This window comes from Macrobrachium nipponense, chromosome 28 (genome assembly GCF_015104395.2).
Source record: "Macrobrachium nipponense isolate FS-2020 chromosome 28, ASM1510439v2, whole genome shotgun sequence".
NCBI lineage: Eukaryota > Metazoa > Arthropoda > Malacostraca > Decapoda > Palaemonidae > Macrobrachium > Macrobrachium nipponense.
The window spans coordinates 10004824-10028491 of record NC_087217.1 but is presented as its reverse complement, the minus strand read 5'-3'; the positions used below and the strand labels follow the sequence as shown (position 1 = coordinate 10028491).

Genomic DNA, 23668 nt, shown 5'->3' with positions numbered 1-23668 from the left:
GCATGCGGCCATGAGGCAGTGAGAGGGAACAAAAGGATGAATTCCCTTTGTTGCTGGAAATTGAATTGGGAGGATGAGGATCAAAATTATAATAGGTGATAAGGGACTGGCAATATGTTGTTTCACAAGACGTACCTGGATGTCGTGTTTTGTGTGGGCCTTTGTAGGAAACGTGGCTCTCTGTAGAAAAGCATGGGGGCCCCCTTTGTCTGAGGCCTGGGTCATCGGCGCGCCACTCACACCCTGGGTAGCCTAACAGGAAGGCAGGTAATTTGACCTCTGTCCGAGATCACGGTCTCGCAGCCGACTGAGACAGGAATTCAGTTGGGTTGCTTGGGGGTTGGAGGTCAGCTTAACCCCCCACGATCAAGGCCAATCCTGGAAAACAAGCATACAGCCAGCAGAGGGGTCACAGGAAAGAGAGCTTAAGGTATAGGTCTAAGAAGTACCAATCTGCCTACACCCTTCCCTTTTGAGATACGTCCCTACAGCTGATAAAAAGACTCTTTTCCCCCAACTGGGGAACTTCCTATCTCTTAGCTGGCGGCGTTTTGGGTTTCCCGCGGTTACTAAAAATCAGCTGATATTCTAAAGAAATGGCTGCCGTTTTCCAAATCAAATTATTTAGTTAATTGCGGGGTAGACGAACGATCTATAAACGTCACAGCTCCCCCTGTTAAGAAGGCATTCCACTCCCTTCGGGTGTGAAGGTCTTGGCTTAAATAAATTGATCGTCTCGACTACCCCGTTCTCCTATTCCAATTTGAAGTTTTCTTTGAGCAGGGATACAGCTAACTACAGTGGCCTACCTAACTTATAGGCAAAGATGCTAAGTGTACTAACTTAATATAGTGATGTAGTCTAGCCTAATAAATAACTACAGGTTGTCTTGTGACGACAGTCTACTCTACCCCTAGATAAGGTTACTTGAAAATTCTACTTGCTACTAACCTAATGCCCTGGTACTAAATCATTAGCCTAACCTACTCAATACATTTAAATGAAGACGCAATCATACCAGAGTGTGGTACGCACAGCAGTAGTCAGCGACGGAATTGTAAAAATACATGATAAGAGGTAATGAGCTTGGGGATGATGAGTGGTTAGTTGACCAGGAGGGAAATGCAATGAGGTAATTATATTTAAGTGAGGGTTAGTATTACAATGGCTAGGGGTTAGAGGGTTAGTGCTACTGGCAGAGATCAGGCTGGCTACCTTCTCTGGGTAGGTGCCAGGATCATTCTGCAAATGAATGTGACACTGTACCTCAGGCACAGGTGTCAAGGAGAGCATGTGGCTCTTGGGTTAGTTTGTTAATGATTGGTTACGTCCCTTCTTCTTCTTCTTCTTATTCTCCAGGACCTGGCTATACCAGTCCTTAGAGTAGCGGAGGCACCGACTCTGGGGAAAGGCCAGAACGCCGGCAGGAGCAGAGGCAGTGGTAGCCTGAGGGATTTCAGGAGAACACCTACATCGGTATCTGCAGCAACCGTCGTAGAGGTGGAAACCTACTGCAGGGGAGGCCCTCACTTCGGCTGCTGCGACAGCCGTCGTAAGGGGAAAACTCAGGCTGACTCCTGGTTGGGCAGTTCCTGGTTTTCCCGAGGAGGTATGAAGGTTAGGTCTGCCGGAGGTTCATCCTCGAGCGACAGTGATGAGGGTGAAGAAGACTCATGGACTTTGGGTTGGCCATGGGCTGCGGTAAGCTCCATGCCTGTTGGAGGATCTCCTGTAGGAGGATCCTTGGTTAGGTTAGGCGCCGGCGCTAGCTCAGGGCCAGGCGCAGAGGTCAAGTTCGGTGGTGGCTCTACGTCCAGGCTGGACGGAGCTTGGCAACTGCCCAGTGCTGCCAAGTGGCACTGGCAGAGAGTTGAGGTCGGACTGGACCTTGTGACGGGTACCGGAGGTGCAATACCTCTCAGCGTGCCCTTGGAAATGGGAGACAGAGGCTCCTGTCTCTTTTGGAAGGCTAAGCCTTGTGGAAAATGGACAGTGTCCGCTGCTGGTAGTCGGCTAGGGCACCTAGGACAATTCGTGGAGTGCCCTATTACGTTGCAGGTTTTGCAACGGAACTGTGAATGATCAATCTCCCTCCTTGGTAGCGGGGGAGACTGTTGGTGGACGTACTTCCTAGAGGAAGTAGAATTTCGATGACTCCTTGCTTTGGAGTGATTTGTTGTGGGGTTAGGACCCCTAGGTTTTTTGGAATGCGAGGGAGACTTCATGTCTTGCCCTAGGAGGAGGTCATAACCTCCTGGGATGTAGCTTGCAACTGCAAGGGTACAAACCTTGGAGAAATGAGGTCGGGTGACTCTCAATTGCACGGTTGGAAGGATCAGCTTGATATGGTTGATACCTTCGATGGTGATTAGTTGTCGTCTATCGACGGTAGCCCTCGGGGGATCTGTCTTCCCGTATCAGGGAGATTTGAGTGCCAGAGTCGTCGTAGGCTCTGACGTGGCTTGGCTGATAATGACTTTGGAGGGGTGCAACAGTTATAGGGCCCTTAGCTGGGGGTCCTAGAGAAGAAGGATTGGTGATGGCCATTGCGATGGCAGGAATATTAAAATTTGCGCACCCTCCATAGTTGGCAGACATGTGACCCTTGCGGCCACAGTCTCGGCAGAACGTGTTCCAGAACCTCTTCCGTGGCACTGGATGATAAGACCGAGATGGCCCCACAGGTTGCGAATCTGTGGAGTCACCAAGGCTGGCAGTGTGCTCTGGCACAGGTGAAACGTCCTCTGTTGGATCACCCTCGGAAACAAGTCCGGGGTCAACTGGTGGGCTTACCTCTTCCAAAGGGGAGGAGGTAGGCGGTAAAGTGGTAAGAGGCTGAGATGGTGCGGAAGAAACTTCGGGCTCTGACACTGGGTCAGGGCCAGGTTCGCAAATAGACAGGATGTCGGGGACATCGGAGGCACTAGCCTCTGAACCTAAAATTGAGGTGTGGTTATCTGGCATGCTGCAGGTGTCCGGTGCATCTGGTAGTGGGAGCTGCGTCCAGGGGAGATACGGCTTTAGTAGATCTCGGCCCAATATCACCTGATAAACATCATGAAATTGGTCAACTACGCCCAGGCGACACAATGTGGTTTCCCTGGTCTCCTGGTCCAGAAAGGGCATTTCCACATTCAGAAGGACCGAAGGAACAGAATAGAGGTTACCGTCAATCCATTCAAACTGAATTTCTTCGTTCGTCTGGATTTTGGCACCCCTAGGCAATGCCTTTCTGGAAATAAGGGAGACCTGGGCTTCGGTGTCGGCCATGACTTGTACCCACTGATAGGCCGTAGGAGACTGTTCATCAGGCAGGGCTACATGGTAGCCTTGGAGAAGTTCACCCTGGAAGCTCTCCCTCCCAAGGTAGAGGACCGACTTGGGCACTGGTCGGAATCCCACAGCATGCCCACGCACACAACAAGTGGTGCAGAACCTCCGCAACCACTTCTTACCGGGAGTCCAGCTCATGGTCTGGGGCTTGGAAACTAGCAGAGAGATTGCGTCATCTAGGAGAGCTAGCTCATGCTTTCTCTCTTCTTCTCTTTTCTTTCTCTCTGCTTCTCTGGCTATCCTCTCTGCTTCTCTTTCTTTTCTCTCGGCTTCTCCGGCTTTCCTCTCTGCTTCTCTTTCTTCCTTTCCCTGCTGGCGCGCAGCAGCCTGCTGCGTCTTTATCCACTGGTCAAGGGCTGGTCCAGTGTAACCAGCCTCCCTGCCCAGAGTTATGAGGGCTCCGAGCTTCTCTAGCTCTCTGGCAAGAAGTCGCGGGAAGCAGGGGAAGACATTTCCCTTAGGCTACAGTAGAGGCTCGGAAGAAAATGAAAATAATGGCCAGGAAAGGGTACTGAATGGAATAGGAGTGCCTACTGTGGAAAGTGGCACTCACTTGGAAATGGGTTCTGCAATGTGGTAATGAAAAGTGAAAAGACTGGGTGCTCGGTGGCACTTTGTGAATGGCACCTTCTACTGAGGTGAAAAATCGAATGAAGTGTGCGGCGTACGTCACACTTACGGGCGTTCCCAACTTGGGAGACGTTGGAATGGGCTACCTGTAGGTCCAATACAGGTGCACGGCACTTATGAGGAGGCGTTCCTTGGTTCAGTGATCCAAAATGGCGGATACTTTAATGAATTGGACGTTCCGTAAGGACGGACACGCAGGTATAGGGCTACCTGTACGTCTGTACAGGTGCGATGGCACTTCGGGAGGCGTTCCCTTGATTGGTCCGAAGGATCACTGACCCTTGTACACGGACATTAATGAATTGGGCGTTCCGTAAGGACGGACACGCAGGTTTGTCAGCACTTAGGGCTGGTATTGCGGCGCTTCGGGAGGCGTTCCCTTTGTTGAGTGTTCCGAAGGATCACTGACCCTTGTACATGGACACACTAGTTACTTGGGCGTTCCGTAAGGACGGACACGCAGGTTTAATGGGCTACCTGTACGGCCTGTACAGGTGCAATGGCATTTATGGAGGCGTTCCTTGGAGCACTGGTATCGTGCTGGTATGTCCCGGACACTACATGCAGTATACTTAAATATACCGAAGTGAAAGGGCACTGCTCATGGCAGAGTGTAATGGTGGAGGAGAGAAAGTAAAAGGTGGGAGTACTTCAGCAGCCAGTCGATGAACAGTGTCAAGAATTAGATGGCACTGTAAAATGATAAGACCTGACGTGCACTGGTGGTGGCCAGTCCTAAACTGGTAACGACTTCCCTGTCTGGAAGTAATGAATTTGCGTTGGCACACTGTGCGAATTGTGCTTGCGGTACACGCAAGTCTTTTGGGATAAAAATGAACAAGACCACTCGGGCAACGACAGGTAATGGAAATTCTAGAAATGCTCAGTCACTCGCTGAAGTACTCGATAAATGAAATAAATGCTTGCAAACTGCAATGGACACAGGCGCGTACGTATCACGCTCAGTGTAAAGGAAAGACACAAGAGACTAAAATAATGTTAATTCTGCATGCTATAATTAATGGTAAGATGTAGTACTCTTGGCTTCGTGAATACTGGGTTCTGGTTCTCTCTCTCTCTCTCTCTCTCTCTCTCTCTCTCTCTCTCTCTCTCTCTCTCTCTGGCTCTCTCTCTCTCTCGGTAGAGGGTGAAAAATGATATATGAATGAACTCCCTTATATTTGAATTGAACTACTAATGTTAGTTTAATATGACGCAACTTGCGTTAAATGATTTACTTACGTTAAACGTTTTTAATGAAAGAATGCTTTTGGATAACGTTTTATGAAAATGATAACGCGCTCGTGGTGAACGATTTTTACGTTAATGTTAGCGGCTTGCGCTTATGAAATGATTTGCGTTTCAATATGAATTTTACAAAGACGCGTTTTACGTTAACAATTCTTGTGATTTACTCTACTTGAGGATTTACGTTTAACTTTATGTAAGATTACTAGGTCCCTTGGTGAACAGTGAAATGACGGTAAGGATTTTAAAACGATGTTAGCAAACAATTGTGAATGAGGCTACGTTAAGTGCGAAGTGAAATGAAATTTTCGCTCAGCGCGCGAGTGAGCGATGCGAGGTGAAACACGTGAAGGAGCTGGGTAGCGCTGCTAGCGCGCAGCATGTCGTTCAAAACAGCTGATTCTCTGTAAATGCGAAGGCAATTTACACACCAAATTCTACTTTCTTATTCAAGGCGAATTACGTTAATTTCTCTGGCAGAACGATAGATACTAGTACAGACATTGATATTATTTACGTTAAAACTTCGTGACTTACGTTACTTTGCTTAAATTGTTTAGATAATGTTGAAAGAGAAAACAAACATGGCTGCCGCTGTGAATGAGACGAAGGCTGGTTGAGACCGCGCAGGCGCGAGAGAGCGCGAAGCTGAATTAGCTGAGAGGTAAGCGGTTACCAACACTTGGAATGAAAAACTAGTTAAAAATGAATACCCTAACATATCTCAGACAAAAGAATTGTACACTTCTTTTGCCGTAACTATTAGTAAAACACTCCTAACTAGCTAGGCTTTCAAACACAGCAATAAACCCTGGCAAAGCACTTCCTAGTTTGATCTTGTCCTTTCTGGCATCTATCTGCACACGTGTTAGTGTAAGCTCCTACGAGGACAGCACAAAGTAACAGAGAATTCGCGGGGCAAATTGTTTGCTCGCCGCTAAAATAAAGCACTGGCGCGTTCGCCGTTACAATAATAAGATTTCTACCTACGCTCTTTTGACCACTTCAACAATAAAAATACTTAAACGTACCTTAAGCTAACATTGGTTATAGAATAATCATATTAATGAATGGAATACCTTACCGTGAGTCAGTGTGTCTTCTTTCCCTGCAAGTGTGCTTGATTTACGTTTTGTAAAATAATTTACAGTTTACGTTTTACAACGGATAACGCGATTTACAAGCTTTTTTTAAGCAAGCTAGGTTCATATCCTCGGCGAAGGTCGACAATGTTACGTATATAGCAGCCTTGAGAGAGGCTAGATACGTAAACGGAAGTAATTGAGGGATTTCAAGAGGGAATTGCTTTAACTTACCGTAAACTGATGGTTATTATTAGTTTCTTTAGAGGGAAGGTCGCCAGAAAACTCAGCTCTACTTAACAGTTATTTATTTACAAAAAGGCCCGTGCTGGGCTGGAGAAAAGGTAAATGATATTGGCCCCCACGTTGGGGCTTATAATCTCATTCAATTCAAGCTGATTTTCATTCACTTTGGGTAATGCACACTTGCGGGCAGAGACGGCACGTGACTCATGGAATCTGGAAAAGAATCCCAGATTAAACGAGATAAAAGAAAAAATGACTTCTTGCTTTGATTAATTAATTCTCTAATACTGGGGAGAAGGAACTTTTAAGGTTTCACTGAAGTATGCAATGACTCCATTGGTCTGGGACGATCACACAAGGGGAAGCATGCGGCCATGAGGCAGTGAGAGGGAACAAAAGGATGAATTCCCTTTGTTGCTGGAAATTGAATTGGGAGGATGAGGATCAAAATTATAATAGGTGATAAGGGACTGGCAATATGTTGTTTCACAAGACGTACCTGGATGTCGTGTTTTGTGTGGGCCTTTGTAGAAAACGTGGCTCTTTGTAGAAAAGCATGGGGCCCCCTTTGTCTGAGGCCTGGGTCATCGGCGCGCCACTCACACCCTGGGTAGGCCTAACAGGAAGGCAGGTAATTTGACCTCTGTCCGAGATCACGTCTCGCAGCCGACTGAGACAGAATTCAGTTGGGTTGCTTGGGGGTTGGAGGTCAGCTTAACCCCCCACGATCAAGGCCAATCCTGGAAAACAAGCATACAGCCAGCAGAGGGGTCACAGGAAAGAGAGCTTAAGGTATAGGTCTAAGAAGTACCAATCTGCCTACACCCTTCCCTTTTGAGATACGTCCCTACAGCTGATAAAAGACTTTTCCCCCAACTGGGGAACTTCCTATCTCTAGCTGGCGGGTTTTGGGTTTCCCGCGGTTACTAAAAATCAGCTGATATTCTAAAGAAATGGCTGCCGTTTTCCAAATCAAATTATTTAGTTAATTACGGGGTAGACGAACGATCTATAAACGTCACAATATATATATATTATATATATATATATATATATATATATATATATATATAATTATATAAATTACCTGAATACTAAAATACTTGAGAAACCTGTTGCAAATATCCATGTTTAAAAGATAAATTTAACAGAAATTGACTTCTCATATAAATTTTGACCCCAAACCAAAACCATGACGACCAAATCCAGACAAATTTTTTTCCCCGTTACCATGAATTACTTACCGCTGTGCTGTCACCACTAGGAGTAGCATAGGCTAAAGCTTTACCAAACACCTCTAAAGCATAACGGAATTGGTTGGTTTCATAAAATCTGAAAATATGTAAAAAGTAAAGAGAAGGCATTGTTCACACTAAAATTTATTATACAAACAATTCATAGGAATCTCTTCATCTTTAAACTTAATATAAATTATGTATCCAATTATTACAAGTTTTCAATCCATAAAACAGTATTTTCAAAACTTGAACAAAACACAGTAGATTAATTTCAAAGCAATATCTCTGTACAAACCTTCTGGCATCTTTCAGTGTTTCATGATACAAATTTCTTGATCTCGAGCTAATCTCAACTGTCGCTTCCTTAAAAAATAAAATAAGACAGGGTTATTAATTGTTCAAGAGAACACATAAGAAATTTCTATGTTTACATTTGCTCACTACAACCCAAATTAACTGTATGTTACTGTACTCAAACCATTCAAGATTACGAGGAACCTAATGAGCATGCACAGACCAGGAATGAAGCTTTGCTTCATCTTTTGCTCTTCAATATGACTTGACAGAGTTAATATCAACGACTGTGTCATTCTTCCATGAATATTGTTTGCCAATTCAATACCAGTGCCATCATTTTTCATTTCATTCTCTAAACAGATTTTACCTGTTCTTTCTTTTTGATATTTTATGGAACTAATATAATTTTCTTCTTTGCTTTTAATTTTTTTTTAATATTCATTCAGATTATCAGTTTGCTAGATGAGATATGATTTATGCAAGATGCAATACCACAATAATCTTTGTTTTGCACAGTTCTTTCCCTCATCTTACTATCAGATTGCAGTTCTATTTTTAAACTAACATGTCATTATCTACGTTTTTCTGAGGGGCATGAGGATGGACTAAATTCTAAAAGGCCTTCAGCCCCTTATACAATCCTTCCTTCTATCCCCTGCCACCTCCCTTGGACAGTTGAAAAGGGGGTTCCATGAGATGAGAAATGCTTAGCCTTCTGGAGCTAAGGTTTTCTTTGGGCACCTGAAGTGAAGGGTTAACAGTAAACACAAGCCTCGCAAGTGGTGCTTTGCATCATAGTTGCACAGGCAACCTGAGAATCTTAGTAATCCCCCAAAAAAAACAAAGCTTTACAGCTATTAATTTTACTCAGGAGGAAGTAGTAGAAGTGCAAACCAAGGATTGAGCTGTTTAACACGAGGTAAGTGTGAACGCAGAGAATGAACACATTCTCTCCAGGGCAGAACTATGTTTGCCCACACATTAACATGATGGGCTAGATTGTACTAATTGAGAGCCTTGTCACCTTACACAATTAATCTTGCTGAGGGCCAGACACCAACAGGGAGTTTCTCATGAGAAACACAGCCATGACACACTGCCTGGGGCCCAGCCATGAGATAGCATGGACCATGGCCATGACTACCAATTCTATAGAGTACATACTGGCATTGGTGGCACTAAGGAAGCATCATCTGGAAGGGATCTACAGCACCTTCCAGGGTGTAAAATTTATTCTGCATTTGCTGGATCTGCTGGCTGAAAGGGAACTCACTGATCCACAGTTCAAGGAGATAACCTCAGCCAAAATACCAAAAATAAGTCTGAGACTACGGTAACCTTACAGGAATGTAATCTTGCCTCGATGGAAACTACTACCATCTAAAGGCAAGATTGTTGGCACAGTCGATGACTGGGTCACCACCCTAAGATTATTTAGCTCACAAATGAGCAAGATAACTGCCTAAAACTGCTTTTCTTGCTCAGCTTGGTGTTCCAGAGGGAAAGGGTCCTCAGTACTGTACCCAAAGTTTTGCCAGTGGCTTGGACAGCTGCTCCTTCTAAGGAGGCAGGAGAGGCAGTATTGTCTTTCAATTGCTTCAGGTCTCATCCCAGAGAAGACAACTTCTTCACAGTTAAAGATTGATAAGTATCAATAGGGCTGTGCTCTGAACACAAATTGGGTTCCATTTCAGAAGCAGGGCTGCAGCAGGAGGGGGATGGAGAAAAAGGTAGTAAAGACAAAAGATCCCTTATCTACCAGTGTTGAGATGGACTACTCCCTCATAAAGTAGAGGGATCTCTATCAAAAGCGAGAATGAGCCCACTTAACAGGGATGGGGGAGAGCTAATACACCATGCAAGAAGATGGTGAGTAGGTTCTCTTATAGATACCTCAAGGTAGGTGATTAAAGAGCTCCATCTGCTGCTCTGAGGCTGGCACTCCAAAGGCCAGGAGTCGTGAGAGCAGGTCTGTCTCAGAAGTGGCAATGATGACAAAAGTAGTTTGTTCTTGGTCTACACCACTTCCTGGCAAGGAGTCTAAAAAACCAGAAAGAGAAAAAGAATGGGAGACATTAAAGGAAGGCCAAACTTTCCACCTGTATAAAAAAAAAAAAATCACAAACCTTTAGCTTTGTCATCATCTGGTAATTAATAAATGGGTTTGTGTGCTGGTGATCTATCCATCTCTAATTGAGATATGTCTTGGGGTGAGGGGGAGAGATGGGTAATAATGGGGTAAAAATTCAGGATGGTCTATAGTCAAACCAAAATGATGTGGCCGGTGACAGAAGGTTTTTCCCGGACTATATCGTTCGCAGTCAAGAACATTTTGGTCATTTTACCCTTAAGGAAACTGACCTACTTAAACCTAAAACCTCAGAGGTAAACACAGAATAAGCACACACAGATGGAGTTGTTTGCTCTGTATTTATCTCAGATTTTGTTTTCATTTCTTCTAAATGCGACCTTGAGTACCCTTTGTGTGTGTGCTAAAATGGAATATGGACAATAATCAGATGGCTTGAAATTATGGCATTATTACAAGATCTATGATTATAATTTCCAAAAAACCCACAGGAAAATCACAAAGAACAACCAAAATTTACTTTCTTTCTTTAAAAAACGAAGTACAGTAAATGACAGATCTCATGTAAAGTCATAAACAAGGGATTAACCTTGAGACTCAGATTTGAAAGGATAAATAGATCTGGCAGAGCTGTATTCTTTTCCTGGCCTGCCCTGGCGATCTTTGAATCTTGAAAAGACTTTTTCTATACTTTAACATCTATAACGATAGTCTATCAAAGAAACACAAAGACAAGGTATGGTTGACCCTTTGCAGTATACAGATGTAGAGATTTGATAAGAGATAACCTTTTATAATCCTTTAATTGCACTACCTATCCCAGAATAAGACGCCGCCAAACTCCCTATAAGCCACGTTGATCTTATTGAAAGATTTTATCAGGTACTGTAGTCACGTCTTTAAAGGATTGAAATTTCAGCTTTCATGATTAGGATTTAACCCATCATTATACAGCCATAAAATTCGTTTGGTCATACATCTTTGTCTATATGTAACAGCATTTAGTATAATATGTATGTACATTGATACTCATTCGACTCACCCTGTAAAGAAAATACTCGCAGATGTGTTCTTCCTGCTTCAGAATGGAAAGAGCGGAAGAAACTGGGATGAGCCCTTGACCGATATGACGAGAGTTTACGATTGGGCACATGAAGCTACCGGTATTCCAGATGAATGTAAACTATTTATGATTATTTATAATAAAGGAAAAAAAGGAAGAAACGAAATTGTGGGTGGAGGGACTGGTCTCACACCATCCAGTAGAGAACTTAATCCGACTTTACTAATATACCGATGAGATTTTCCCTTTGTCTACAAGGGAAAAAGACCTAACTTTTAGATTCAAATACGAAGCATTCTGATGACACCTCTCATTATCTGCCATAACATTTTGATTTGAATTAGTCATGAATTCCTGTGGAATTCTAAGGAAGCCAGAGAGCCTTTCTTAAGCTTCCATCTCCTTCTGCCATAAAACTCTACAGAGGCGGCACATGTGCATTCTCTTTCCCTGCAAAATGTACTTAAAGCTCGTGCTGACTGCTGAATTTCAAGGAATTACTGATTTTAGTAATTAACAGTTTTCGTATGTTTTATGTCTAAATAAACATAGCCTGAAGCGATAATCCTAATAAAATTTGTAATTGGTTTATTGACAATTTTTTTCAATACTTGTTTGACATTATGAACCACAATTCATAAAAAGAATTGTAAAAAAAATGTCTGTATGAATAATTCAGGAGAGGTCCAAGAGAGCTTGAAAGTTTTATGTGTAAATAAACATGTCTAGAAATAAAATTGGTTTAAAAGAATGTTGAGATTGTTCATGGACAATTTTGTTCATCGCTTTTATGGCACAGCGAACAAAAAAAGACTTGTAAAATTACCAAATTCTATGAATGATTCCACATTGGATCAAGTCCGATATACAATAATTTGGACCATTTTATAATAAATAAACATATCTAGAAATGTTATTGGCATAAGAGAGCTACAAATTGTAAAAAAAACATGGAGAATTAATTTGAAAATTAAATTTATTCAACAATAATTGTTCCCCTTATGTATTCCATTTTCTCTAGTGTTAGCATAATTGAGAAAGTGGCTTGTAGGAGCAACTGAACCTTCAAAATCTAAATATTTTTAATTTTCTCATTTTTGAGTCCAGAAATATTGCTCTTAGCTATTTCCTGGGTTTTTTACCTTCATAACTAAATGCTTCGCTCTCAAAGAAGACTGAAATAAGACTAGTCTTTATTCAGTATTATTTGTAGAATCAGTAGTCTAAGTTAAAAGGAAATAACCTTCAGTCATTACAGATAAAATCATTTACTTTATAGAATAGGGCCTTAACGCAGTCGGCGTTCTCCATAAATAAAAATTTTAGGTAATATATATATGTCAACAGAGAGCGCAGTTCTATTCATTTGATTATATCGAATATTTCACTGATATAGAAAATGGCTTATAGTGATAACTCAACCTTCAGAATCTAAATATTTTTGATTTTCTTGTTTTTGAGTCCAGAAATATCGCTCTTATACCCTTTCTTGAAGTTATTATTCTTTCAAAATTAAATGCTTCGATCTCAAAGAAGACTGAAAAAAGACTTCTGTTTATTCAGCATTATTTGTAAAATCAGTGGTAAAAGTTAGAAGGAAATAACCTTCTGTCATTTGGTATAAAGTCAATACTTAAAAAGCACGAGAGAGCACAGTTCAATTCATTTGATTATATTGTAAGAGAGCACAGTTCAATTCATTTGATTATATTGTAAATTTCATGGCATATTTCTTTATTTCTTATATGGGAAAATAGTTTAAGCACAAATCAGCCTTCTAACTGAAATATAGTTTCATAGTTACAGGTAGTCCCCCAGTTCTTGGCAGCCTCACTGATCAGCAATCTGGTTTTATGGGGCTTTTGCCTAGTGCCAATTTCTGGTTATCTGTGCTGATAATAAAGTACAGGCAGTCCCTGGTTATCGGCAGTGGTTCCGTTCTCAGCAGGGTACTGATAAGCAAAAACCACCACTAACTGAAACTTGGTGATTTATGGCGCTTATGGTACCAAGTTTGGGTTAATGGCACCGATGATAACTGGTTAATGGACTTCTGTTAGGTATGTTATGGCACTATAACTCTATTACTGGCAACGAACGGCACCGATAACCGAAACTTGGCCGTTATGGTGCCATAAATCAGCAATTTTATGGGGCTGGAGAAGTGCCATTAAACCGGATCGCCATTAACCAAGTCCGCCGATGACTGGGGACTGCCTGTATTGGTGCCAATACATACACCTAACAGAGGCACCATTACTGGTTATCATCAAGCCGTCAGAATAAAACCCACCCATGATAACAGGGGACTGCCAGTATTACAAGCATTATTTTTTTTTTTTTTTTTTTTTTACATTTCCTCAAAAAAATTTTTCCTTTAATTAATTCTCACAACTCTAAGACTGAACCAAATTCGATGAAACTTTTACCTTGATTTTCAAAGAGCAAAATATATTTTTGAGGGAAATATTTTTTGGCATAATTTTGAGGTGAAGTAAACATTTTTTTCAAATTAATAAAAAAATAAGAAAGAAAAAATTCATTATTAGTTGAAGAATAAGCAATAAAAATCTGAAGCAAATCCCTTAAATCGTAAGGTGGCTATATGCACTTGCTTTATAATGGGACCTTATGGAGTCTGTGCCTCCCTTACACAATGTGGTCTACAGCCAAATGGGGAGAGAACAATGAGGCACATCTGCACTCTAAAGCAGCCAAAGAAATAATGGATGATATACATGAAGGGAGCATGGGTAACTTCCCTCTATCCACCACCAAGCAGGTCACCTTCCTTGTTGGTCAAAGTCTACAGCTGGTCTGCCAAAAGCGCTGAAGGATACTCCATATGTGAAAGGTGTCAAATTTGAATCCCAATTGGGAAAAATATGTTATAACATGTGGGATACAAACTTAACATTTCTTTTTAACATGGCCCTTTAGTAATACCATAATCACACTACTTTGGATTCTCTAAGTAACATGTAATTGAATGAGGAGTGAAATGAAGCACCTAGACATGTACAATTAATAGGTTTTTATTGAGAAAGGGATTGTGTTATAAAAATGACAAATTTTTAAATCAGTTTGTATTTTTATAGCTAACAAACCTTCAGTCTTAACAATAGGATATTTTCCAAGTGCCAAGCTGGGAACCAGTTAAAACAATTAGAGATTGTAAAGCAAGGAATCTGTGAGATCTGGCAATGCCTGCAGGTACAAGGTGAAAGATGGTCAGAGACCAAGCATTCAACCCCATGACATAGCAGGGTGAACCCCGTAGACCAAGCGACGCCCAGATCGCTGCCATTTTGGACGCCTCTGAATCTGAAATAAAGGAATTGAATGAGGAAGCCTCCTCTCTCCTGGGAGGAATATTGAAACCCGAGGTAAAGGGGACAGAATTACATATAAAATCACCTTGTGGCACCCCCTCTACATCCATCAATGAATCAAACGAAAAAAAGGAAGGGGAGACAGAAACAAAAACATTATTAACAGGGATTGTGATTGAGGGTTAAGGGGCAGAAACATCCCGATGCGGAGAAGAAAACCCCTCCCAAAAAGGAAGTCAAAACCCTGAGATGTTCCCTCTTCCTATAAAACAGCTTCCACTGTGTCTTGGGCCAGACACAACATTCCAGGTAGGGATTTGACACAATACAAAAATTAGCTCTGCATCTACTGCAAGTTGTAGGGGGATCCATAGCTGTAGACCCCAAAACTTAGAGTATGGGAACCCCTGAACGCCTGGGCACATATGCTGATGAGGCAGCGAAGACTCGGAGGAAGCCATACTAACAACACACACACACACGCCAAACAAACTTAGAAAAACAGAACACAGGCAAAAAAAAAAAAAAAAAAAACTCTTGGAAGGAGGGCAAACATATGCGTCCCTCCCCAAGGCAGTTAAGGAAAAGGCTGCTACATCATGGGGTTGATTGCACGGTCTCTGACCAACTATCACCTCGTACCTGCAAAAGTTGCCAGATCTCACAGATTTCTTGCTTACCAATCTCTGATTGTTTTAACTGGTTACCAGCTTGGCACTTGGAAAATATCCTATTGTTAAGACCGAAGGTTTGTTCTGCATACGAACAACTACAGTGTTTTTTATTCAGAGGATACAATGTCGACAGATACTCTAAATTCAATCTTTTAATCCTCAGTCAAAATACAGAAATGCTCCAAGAAACTTTCAACTCTAAAATATCTATCATTCTTTTCAAAACAACATAACATATGCATACTTTTAAAAATACAAATTTCAGTGCAGCAATAATAATTTATAAGCACTTAAACCCCATCAATAGAACTATTTGGTAGTTAAAACCAAGACTTACCTGCTTCCTTTTGTCTTCCTCCGCTGGAGGCCTTTCTTCTTTGATTTTCTTCTGCTCTTTACAGTTGTCATCAGTAGCAGCCTTTCCCTTTTTAGACTGCTTTTCTTTTTCTTTAGACTGCTTCTTGATTTCTTCCATCATGATGGACTTCTTTAAATCCTCTCTAATAAAAAAAAAACTATGATTTAACATTTTTGCAAAATAAACTCAAGTTAACATTTCTGCACACCAACAAACTCAAGTCAACATAAAAATGTTCTACAATACTGGAAAATAACTAATACTATTTTAAGCAAGTCTTCAAACGTCAGTTTCCTCGTATTATATGACTGAGTTGTTTAAAACCAAACACATCACTTGCATATACAGCACATTTACAATCTTCAAACATCCACGACCACACACCCTTTTGCCTAGACAAAACAAAAATGTTTGCTGTAGTCCTACACATGTTCTGTTCTGTACTACCTGGAACAAAACATTCACAGCCAAAAGTGTGATTATTTTCTTTGCATGATCCCAATCATATTCATTCATATATTCATTATTTTTCATTACCATTTAAACACTTGATTTTTCTCTCATTAAGTTTTTAGGTATGTTAATGATACAGCTATCCAGTATTATTCTTTGGTTAATAACAATAATTAATTCAACTGTAGTTAGTAATGATAAGTTATATGTAGGTTGGTATATTACTATTTACCATTTCCCATCCTGAACTTGTTGCCTTCTGTTGGTTTGTTAAAATTCTTGTCTCTCTATTTATGCTTTCTATTGGTTTGATAAAATTCTTGTTTCTCTCCATTTATGCCTCCTATTGGTTTGTTAAAATTCTTATTCTTCTCAATTTATGCCTTCTATTGCTTTGCCGAAATTCTTATTTTTCTCTCCATTTATGCCTTCAGTTGATTTGTTAAAATTATTGTTTCTCTCAATTTATGCCTCTGTTGGTTTGTTAAAATTCTCATTTCTCTAAATTTATGCCTCTGTTGAGTTTCAACTAACAAAATGGGAGGTTTTAAGCATTTTTATTGGGGTTCCAACTATTGATTGATTTTACGACCACCCACAACTAAAATGACTGGGAAGCGACATGAGCAAGGAAGAGTGGTGTCCAGCTGAATGTATGGCATTTTATTCCCTAGCTCCAGCCTCTCCACACACGCAGCTCACTTTTCGAGCTGCTAATGACTATTATCGTGCATCAACAACAAGATTATAACTCCAGTTAACGTATGCCATCAAACACAACCGTAGAGAAGATTGAGAGAATTTTTAAAATCAAAACTTCAAGTTTTGAAAGAACACATTTTACTGTTGTTTTCATGCCGATAAAAGATAAGTAAAGTAATGTACTATGATGATATCAAGTGAAAATAGCAAACGGAATCACATAATATTTTTACACAATAAACAAGCCCACAACGTGTTATAATGACAAATTACCTTGTCTCATGTGAATAAATTATCTAGATATTTTATAATAATTAGAAGCAATTGGCTCCAAATTGAGTTAAATACGGTGAAATAAACTTGTAATTTCCATCAGCTGATTTCCATACCAAAACATTGACTTCTTTGTTAGTATGTTATGATACAATAATATGAGAATACATCATACAATATAATTGGATACAGTAATGTATACAGTGGTCCCCCCATATTCGCGGGGGATGCGTACCAGACCCCCCCCCTCCCCGAATAGTTAGAATCCGCGAATGTTTGGAACCCATATAAAAATGTTAAAAACAGCCTATTTTGTTAGTTAAAACTTAAGAAAAACCACTAAAAATTTTCATACTTGGTTTTTTTAATAGTTTTATCACAAAAAGTGCATTTTATGATGAAATTGATAACAAAAACCAGGAATTTGTGGATATTTCTCATAGAAAAATACAGCGAATGCGCGAATTTTCCGTGAATAATGCAGGGAAACGTTCCCGAGAGAAATCCACGAATGTGAGAGTCCGCGAATCCGGAGAACGCGAATACGGGGGGTCCACTGTAACTTTTTAAAAGATTCACAGAAAAGATGCAAATTCATTGTGTTTTAATTTTGTAAATATACATAGCCGTCAGCAGCCTGATATCGCTCAATTAGGTATGCTGATGTCTGTTAACACTTTAACGCCGACTGGACGTATTAAATGTCGATGTAAATTTCTGTTGGGTGCCGATTGGACGTATCGTACATTGATATAAAAAAGTTTTTTTTTTTAAATTCGCGGAAAAATAGTTATAGCCTACTAGGCGAAAACTTTTGAATCACGCGCCTTGGGGGATGCTGGGAGCTCATGGATCAAGGCTTTGTTTTGTTTACAATCGTTACGCAAGCGCGCAAGCGAGAATTTCTTTCTTCTCGCACTAAAAAGTATCAGCAACACATCTCTGAAATTATTTCGTCACTTTGACATAATTTTTGCACCATTTTACATTAGCTGTTACATGAAGTATTATATATGAAAATATGTGCAATTTCATGCAATACAATTAAAAACCACCCATGGTTGTAGCTTTTATCAGTTTTGAAATATTTTCATATAAATAACTTTAAGTGCCAAAATATCAACCTTCAGTCAACTTTGACTCGACCGAAATGGTAAAAAAAACGCTATTGTAAGCTAAAACTCTTACATTTTAGTAATATTCAATCATTTACCTTCACTTTACAACAAATTGGACATCTCTAGCACAATATTTCGATTTATGGTGAATTTATGAAAAAAAAAAACAAATTTCCTTACGTCAGCGTTGTAACTTCCGAAAAAATCAGACATTTTTTCCTCCGATTGTCGTAATGTTCGCACCATTTTAAATTAGCCGTTACATAAAGTTTTATATATGAAAATGTGCGCAATTTCATGTAGAATACAACAAAAAACAACCCATGGTTGTAGCTTTTATCAGTTTTGAAATATTTTCATATAAATAAAGATAAGTGCCAAAATATCAACCTTCTGTCAACTTTGACTCTACTGAAATGGTCGAAAACTGCAATTGTAAGCTAAAAACTTTTACATTCTAGTAATATTCAATCATTTACCTTCATTTTGCAACAAATTGGAAGTCTCTAGCACAATATTTTCATTTTGGTGAATATTTGGAAAAAAAAAAAAAACTTTTTCCTACATCCGCACGATAACTAGAAAAAATCAGAAAATCTTTCGTCCAAATGTCATAATGTTTACACAGTTTTATATTAGCCGTTACATAAAGTTTTATATATGAAAATGTGCGCAGTTTCATGTAGAATACAAAAAAAATAACTCATGGTTGTAGCTTTTATCAGTTTTGAAATATTTTCATATAAATCACGATAGAAAAAATTCCACTTTAACTTGACCGAAATGGTCAAAAAACTGCAATTTTAGGCTACAACACTTACAATCTAGTAACATTCAAACAATTACTTTCATTTGAAAACCACTTTTTTTTTTTTTTATGCCCGAGCGTTACAAATTCATGCATCATATTGTGATAATATTTTCTCTGTGTTGCTTTGATTGTTTTACAATTTGTTATATACCAAATTCATCGCAATTTAGTATACAATACAACAAAAAAATAATTAACTCGTTAGCTTTAACCGTTTTGTTCACAGCGCAATTTGTATACAATATGAAATTTTTTTTTTGTGGTCATATATTCCAATATTTATACATATATGATAATGATATTGTTTTAATTTCTGATGGTTGCATACTAAACTTCAGGCAATGACAAAAAAAGGAGCCAAAAATGAACTCTTAATCTTTAAAACTAAGCATGATGTGATTTTTTTAAGAAAAAAAAAAAAATTTCCGCTTCGGCGCTCACTCCTGAACGCCGCCGGCATACGGGAGACACCTTCGAAAATACTGGCTCGGCGTTTAAGGGTTAACAAGTTAGCCTTGTGTATTATACGATGATTATGATATCATGGTACATATATGGTATACAGTGGTACCTCGAGATACGAAAGGCTCAACTTACGAAAAACTCGAGATACGAAAGCTGACACGAAAAATTTTACTGCTCTACGTACGAAAAGTTTTCAAGATACGAAAGGTTTCTGAAAGTCCGAGATTTGCCCGATAACAATTTTGAAACTTGCGCCGCGCCGCCATCTTAGTTCTAGTAGACTCGCCACCATCCTCCTGCTCTCCCATTGGTTCCTGATGCTAGCCAAGCCATGAGATCCTTCTCTCCTATTGGACAGCATCCCTCCCATCATGCATCTTACGTGGTGGCATGCCTTCACTCAGCCACTTCGCACCCGAAGCTTTATCGTACGCATGCGGCATTCGTTCGGTCCAACGATTTTATTTAGTATCGTAAATTCGTTAGTGATTTCGTTGTGCTACTTTATCGTGTTGTGAGAACCTAATTAGTATACGTACTACATACGTAACTTAATTACGTACAGTACATATTGGTCATGGTTCCCAAGAAAGTTGCTGAAGTTCACAGAAAGAAGAGAATGCTTTCTATGGAGACAAAAATGGAGATAATAAAAAAGTATGCAAAAGGCTTGCGGTTGAGTGTGGATCGCTAAGGAATACGGCCGAAATCCGTCGACGATAGGCACCATCCTTAAGCAGAAGGAAGCCATCAAAGCAGCTACACCTTCCAAGGGCGTGACTATTTTGTCCAACAAGAGGAGCCATGTGCATAATGAAAAGGAAAGGTTGCTTCTTGTATGGATCGAGGACAAAGAAATCGATGGCAATACGATAACCGAGACGGAAATCTGCCAGAAGGCCAGCGCTATTTTCGGCGATTTGATTGCCCAAGCCGAAGACGACGGCGGAGAGGGGACATCAACGGCAACCCCAGAGTTCAAGGCTTCTCATGGGTGGTTTGAAAAATTCCGTAATCAGACTGGCATCCATTCAGTGGTGAAGAAATTGAAATTACGTAAAGTATAAAAAAGTAAAAAGAAATGTAAAAATCAAAAAAAGACAAAATATATTTTATTTTAAGCTTTTTGTAAAGTTAAGTGTTACAGTTTTGTTAATGTGTTTTGTAAAGTTTAGTTTGTTTTTCTGACATTTTTTTGTGTGTTTCGTAAAGTTAAGTGTACGTATCTGCCGTTTCTCCTCCTCCTCCTCTGCCGCCACTTTCGGAGATAGCCTCACTCGAAAGGTAAGCTTCGACATTTTACGCTAAAGTAATACGTAATATTTCTTGTACACTAATATACACTATATTTACAGGTTTTGCATTTTTATTATTAAGTTACGTATTGAATGGTCCAAATTGTTGTTGTATTTCATTGTTTATAGGTCAATTTACCTTTATTATGAAATTTACTGGGGTGTTTTTGGAGGGCTTGGAACGGATTAGCCATTTTACATGTAAAATGTGATCCAAGATACGAAAACCTCATGATACGAAAGGCACCGCGGAAAGGATTAATTTCGTATCTCGAGGTACTACTGTAGATCAATTAAAAATTATCTACCACTAACTAAGAGAGAGAGAGAGAGAGAGAGAGAGAGAGAGAGAGAGAGAGAGAAGAGAGAGAGTTTAAAAGTGAAATGAAAAGGTTATTTCTTTAAAATACTATCACATACAAATTTTGTTATTTCAGTTATATTATTGTTATATTATTATTAACCCTCTTACGCTGATAGGACGTATTAAACGTCGAGTCAAAAAGGTCTCCCGTATGCCGATTGGACGTATTATGTCGACTCAAAAAAGTTTTTTTTTAAATTTGCGGAAAAATACTTATAGGCCTACCAGCCAAAAATTTTTGAGTCACATGCCTTGGGGGATGCTGGGAGTTCACAGAACAAGGCGTTGTTTGTTTACAATCGTTACGCAGGCACGCAAGCGCGAATTTCTTTCATATCGCACTAAAAAGTATCAGTGACACATCTCAAAAATTATTTCGTCACTTTGACATAATTTTTGCACCGTTTTAAATTATCCGTTACATGGAATATTATATATGAAAATGTGCGCACTTTTATGTAGAATACAACAAAATAATACTCATGATTGTAGCTTTTATCAGTTTTGAAATATTTTCATATAAATAATGATAAGTGCCAAAATTTCAACCTTCGGTCAACTTTGACTCTACCGAAATGGTCCAAAAACGCAATTGTAAGCTAAAACTCTTATATTCTAGTAATATTCAATCATTTACCTTCATTTTGCAACTAATTGGACATCTCTAGCACAATATTTTGATTTATGGTGAATTTATGAAAAAACTTTTTCCTTACGTCCGCACGATAACTCTTTCCGATAAATTTTTTCGTGCAATTGTCCTAATGTTTGCACCATTTAAAATTAGCCGTTACATAAAGTTTTATATATGGAAATGTGCGCAATTTAATGCACAATACAACTAAAAACAACCCATGGTTGTAGCTTTTATCAGTTTTGAAATATTTTCATATAAATAATGATAAGTGCAAAAATTTCAACCTTCGGTCAACTTTGACTCTACCGAAATAGTCGAAAAACGCAATTGTAAGCTAAAACTCTTATATTCTAGTAATATTCAAGCATTTAACTTCATTTTGCAATGAATTGGAAGTCTCTAGCACAATATTTCGATTTATGGTGAATTTATGAAAAAAGAAAAAATTTTCCTTACGTCTGCGAGGTAACTCTTCCGAAAAAAATCAGAATTTTTTTCGTGCGATTGTCAAAATGTTTGCACCATTTAAAATTAGCCGTTACATAAAGTTTTATATATGAAAATGTGTGCAATTTCAAGTAGAATACAACAAAAATTATTGAAGGTTGTAGCTTTTCTCTTTTTCAAAATATTTGCATATAAATCACGACAAATAGAAAAAAACCATGTTCGGTCAACTTTGACTCTACCCAAATAGTCGAAAAATGCAATTGTAAGCTAAAACTCTTACAATCTAGTAATATACAGTCATTTATCTTCATTTTGAAACAAATTTGAAGTGTCTAGCACAACATTTAGATTTATGGTGAATTTAAAAAACTTTCTTTCCCTCAACGCGCAGATTCGCGGCCGCAAATCTCCGAAATGAGTACGTCGCATTATCCTAATATTTGCTCCTTTTCATATTACGCATTTTATAGAGTTTCATATATAATAATGTGCGCAAATTATGAAGAATACAAACAAAAATATTTGAAGGTTGTAGCTTTTCTCATTTTTGCAATATTTGCATATAAAAAAAATATATATAAAAATTTCGACATTCGGTCAACTTTAACGCGTCCGAAATGGTAAAAAACTGCAATTCTAAGCTAAAACTCTTACAGTATCGTAATATTTAATCATTTGTCTTCATTTTGGAATAAATTGGAAGTCTCTAGAACAATATGGTGAATTTTTATGGTGAATTTTTGAAAAAAAACATTTTTTATGTCCGCGAGTTACGAATTCATGCATTATTTTGTGATAATATTTTTTCTGTGTTGCTTTGATCATTTTACAATGTGTTATATATCAAAATGATTGCAATTTAGTGTACAATACAACAAAAAAAAAGTAACTTGTTAGCTTAAACCGTTTTTTGCACAGCTCTATTTGAATACAATTATGTATGAATTTTTTTTTGTCGCTACCATATATCGCATTATAATGATATTTTTTTTCATTTCTGATGGTTGCATACTAAACTTCAGGCAATGACCAAAAAAAAGGAGCCCAAAATGAACTCTTAATCTTGAAAACTAAGCGCGCTGTGATTTTTTGAAAAAATTATTTTTTCCGCTTCTGCGCTCACCCCAAACCCGCCTTGGCATACGGGAGACGTTTTGGTTTTTAGGGGTTAGGCGTAAGAGGGTTAATATTTGAAAATATTAGTAAACATAGTACATATATGTACCATAAAAATTCTCTCATCTCAGTAAAAGAGAGAGAGATAGAGAATTATTATTTAATGTTATTTAATTTACACAATAAAGCTGGAAAACTTATAAATTAAAAATAATTAAACAAACACATGCAGGCTTTCTCCAGGACTTGAAAATTTTGCATTTGCGTTCACTTGTATGAAATACTTGCATATGATAATTACTTATGTTTGAATGAGAAGATTGCCCTACTATGAATTCGCGCAACCCAAATTGCAAAAGATAAGAGGTATTACTGTGTGTGTGTGTTATTATAT

At 39.0% G+C, this 23668-nt stretch overlaps 1 protein-coding gene across 10 annotated transcripts in view; it reads right to left on the bottom strand.

Annotated features, from left to right (window-relative positions):
* LOC135201401 (E3 ubiquitin-protein ligase TTC3-like) overlaps nt 1–23668 on the bottom strand; it is a 409740-nt gene that overhangs the window by 225340 nt on the left and 160732 nt on the right. For all 10 annotated transcript variants that reach the window (XM_064230282.1, XM_064230284.1, XM_064230283.1 and 7 more), the window contains 3 exons: nt 15570–15732; nt 8073–8140; nt 7784–7871 (listed from right to left, as the gene is read on the bottom strand). In XM_064230282.1, coding sequence (XP_064086352.1) covers nt 7784–7871; nt 8073–8140; nt 15570–15732 — 319 coding nt within the window. The remainder of the gene's footprint in view (nt 1–7783; nt 7872–8072; nt 8141–15569; nt 15733–23668) is intronic.